General features: G+C 34.0%; 1 protein-coding gene across 1 annotated transcript in view; it reads left to right on the forward strand.

The window, feature by feature from the left end:
- Window positions 1–42: 42 nt before the first annotated feature.
- The window catches only part of LOC109589271 (uncharacterized), a gene marked incomplete at its 3' end in the record, with an annotated part of 6795 nt that continues 5585 nt past the window's right edge, over window positions 43–1252 (forward strand). The window contains exons 1-3 of the mRNA XM_020005373.1: window positions 43–221; window positions 500–853; window positions 1105–1247. Coding sequence (XP_019860932.1) covers window positions 101–221; window positions 500–853; window positions 1105–1247 — 618 coding nt within the window. The remainder of the gene's footprint in view (window positions 222–499; window positions 854–1104; window positions 1248–1252) is intronic.

Consider the following 1252-nt stretch of genomic DNA (forward strand, 5'->3'; position numbering starts at 1 on the left):
TATTTATAACTTATTACTATTAATAACTGTTAATTAGGGTAGCCCCGCCCCCTCCTACACCTGGTATAAAGATACCGAAGAGTTGACTGGGTCTGATGCTATGGGGCGTGTCTTTAGAATAGAGATTGCTAATCCAACAGATAATCATGATGGGGCCTACGAGTGTTCAGTTTCTAATGAGTTCGGAACTAATTTTGCTTTATCTAGACTGAGCTTCATTAGTAAGAATCATTATTATTATTATTATTATTATTATTATTATTATTATTACCGTATAGCACTTTATTTTGGTGATTTTGCTGTAAAATTGTAATTGGTGGTTTTTAATTTGGCGATTTTGTGTACACTTGCATTACTGAGCATGTGCATTAATGATTGGTGCTTTTAATATTGGTGATTCACCTTGCAAACCACCAATTGCCAAAATAAAACTCCATTAAATTAAAGTGCTATGCGATATTATTATTATTATTATTATTATTATTATTATTATTACTAGGTCCTCCTAATGTTCCCGATTCCAGCACTAACGTTGGCGAGATTCTAGATGATGGGAGCGTGGTGAGTGTCAATCAAATGACTAATGTTACAGTTCAGGCTGGAACTGATTTCTGCGTCATGTGTGAGCCTAGCCTTGGCTCACCTCCAGCAGAGGAGATAGTATGGAGGCGTAACTCACTAGAAGGAACAGAACATGAAGGAATTGATATTAGTGATGTGTGTATCACTATTCAGGACAATGGGACCAGACTCTGCTTCACTGATGTGTCAAGAGCTTACAGTGACGTCTATTCTTGTTTTGTTGCTAATGAAGCTGGATCTGATAGTGGGAATATTACCATTCAAGTATCAGGTGAATAATGTTGATACTGTTATTATTATTATTATTATTATTATTATTATTATCATTAACAATTGTTATATTTCATCACTAAACTTTGTCCTAATTTCTCTCTCTCCTTCTCTCTCTCTCTCTCCCCCTCTCTCTCTCCTTTTCTTTTTCTATTCTAACTTATTGTATCATTATTATTATTGCTGTTTTTGATATTATTATTATTATTATTATTATTATTATTATTATTATTATTATTATTATTTTCCTAGTTCCTACTGTTATCAGACAGTCTTCAAGACAAGATATACCAGATTCGTCTTCTTGTTTGGATCAAAGAGGTCAATCATTTGTCAATGAGGAGGTTGGAGTCAATGTCTGCATGTCCTTTGGCACTCGAGTCCTGATTGATTGTGTAGT

This window comes from Amphimedon queenslandica, unplaced genomic scaffold (genome assembly GCF_000090795.2).
Source record: "Amphimedon queenslandica unplaced genomic scaffold, v1.1 AMPQUscaffold_11485, whole genome shotgun sequence".
Taxonomy (NCBI): Eukaryota; Metazoa; Porifera; class Demospongiae; order Haplosclerida; family Niphatidae; genus Amphimedon; species Amphimedon queenslandica.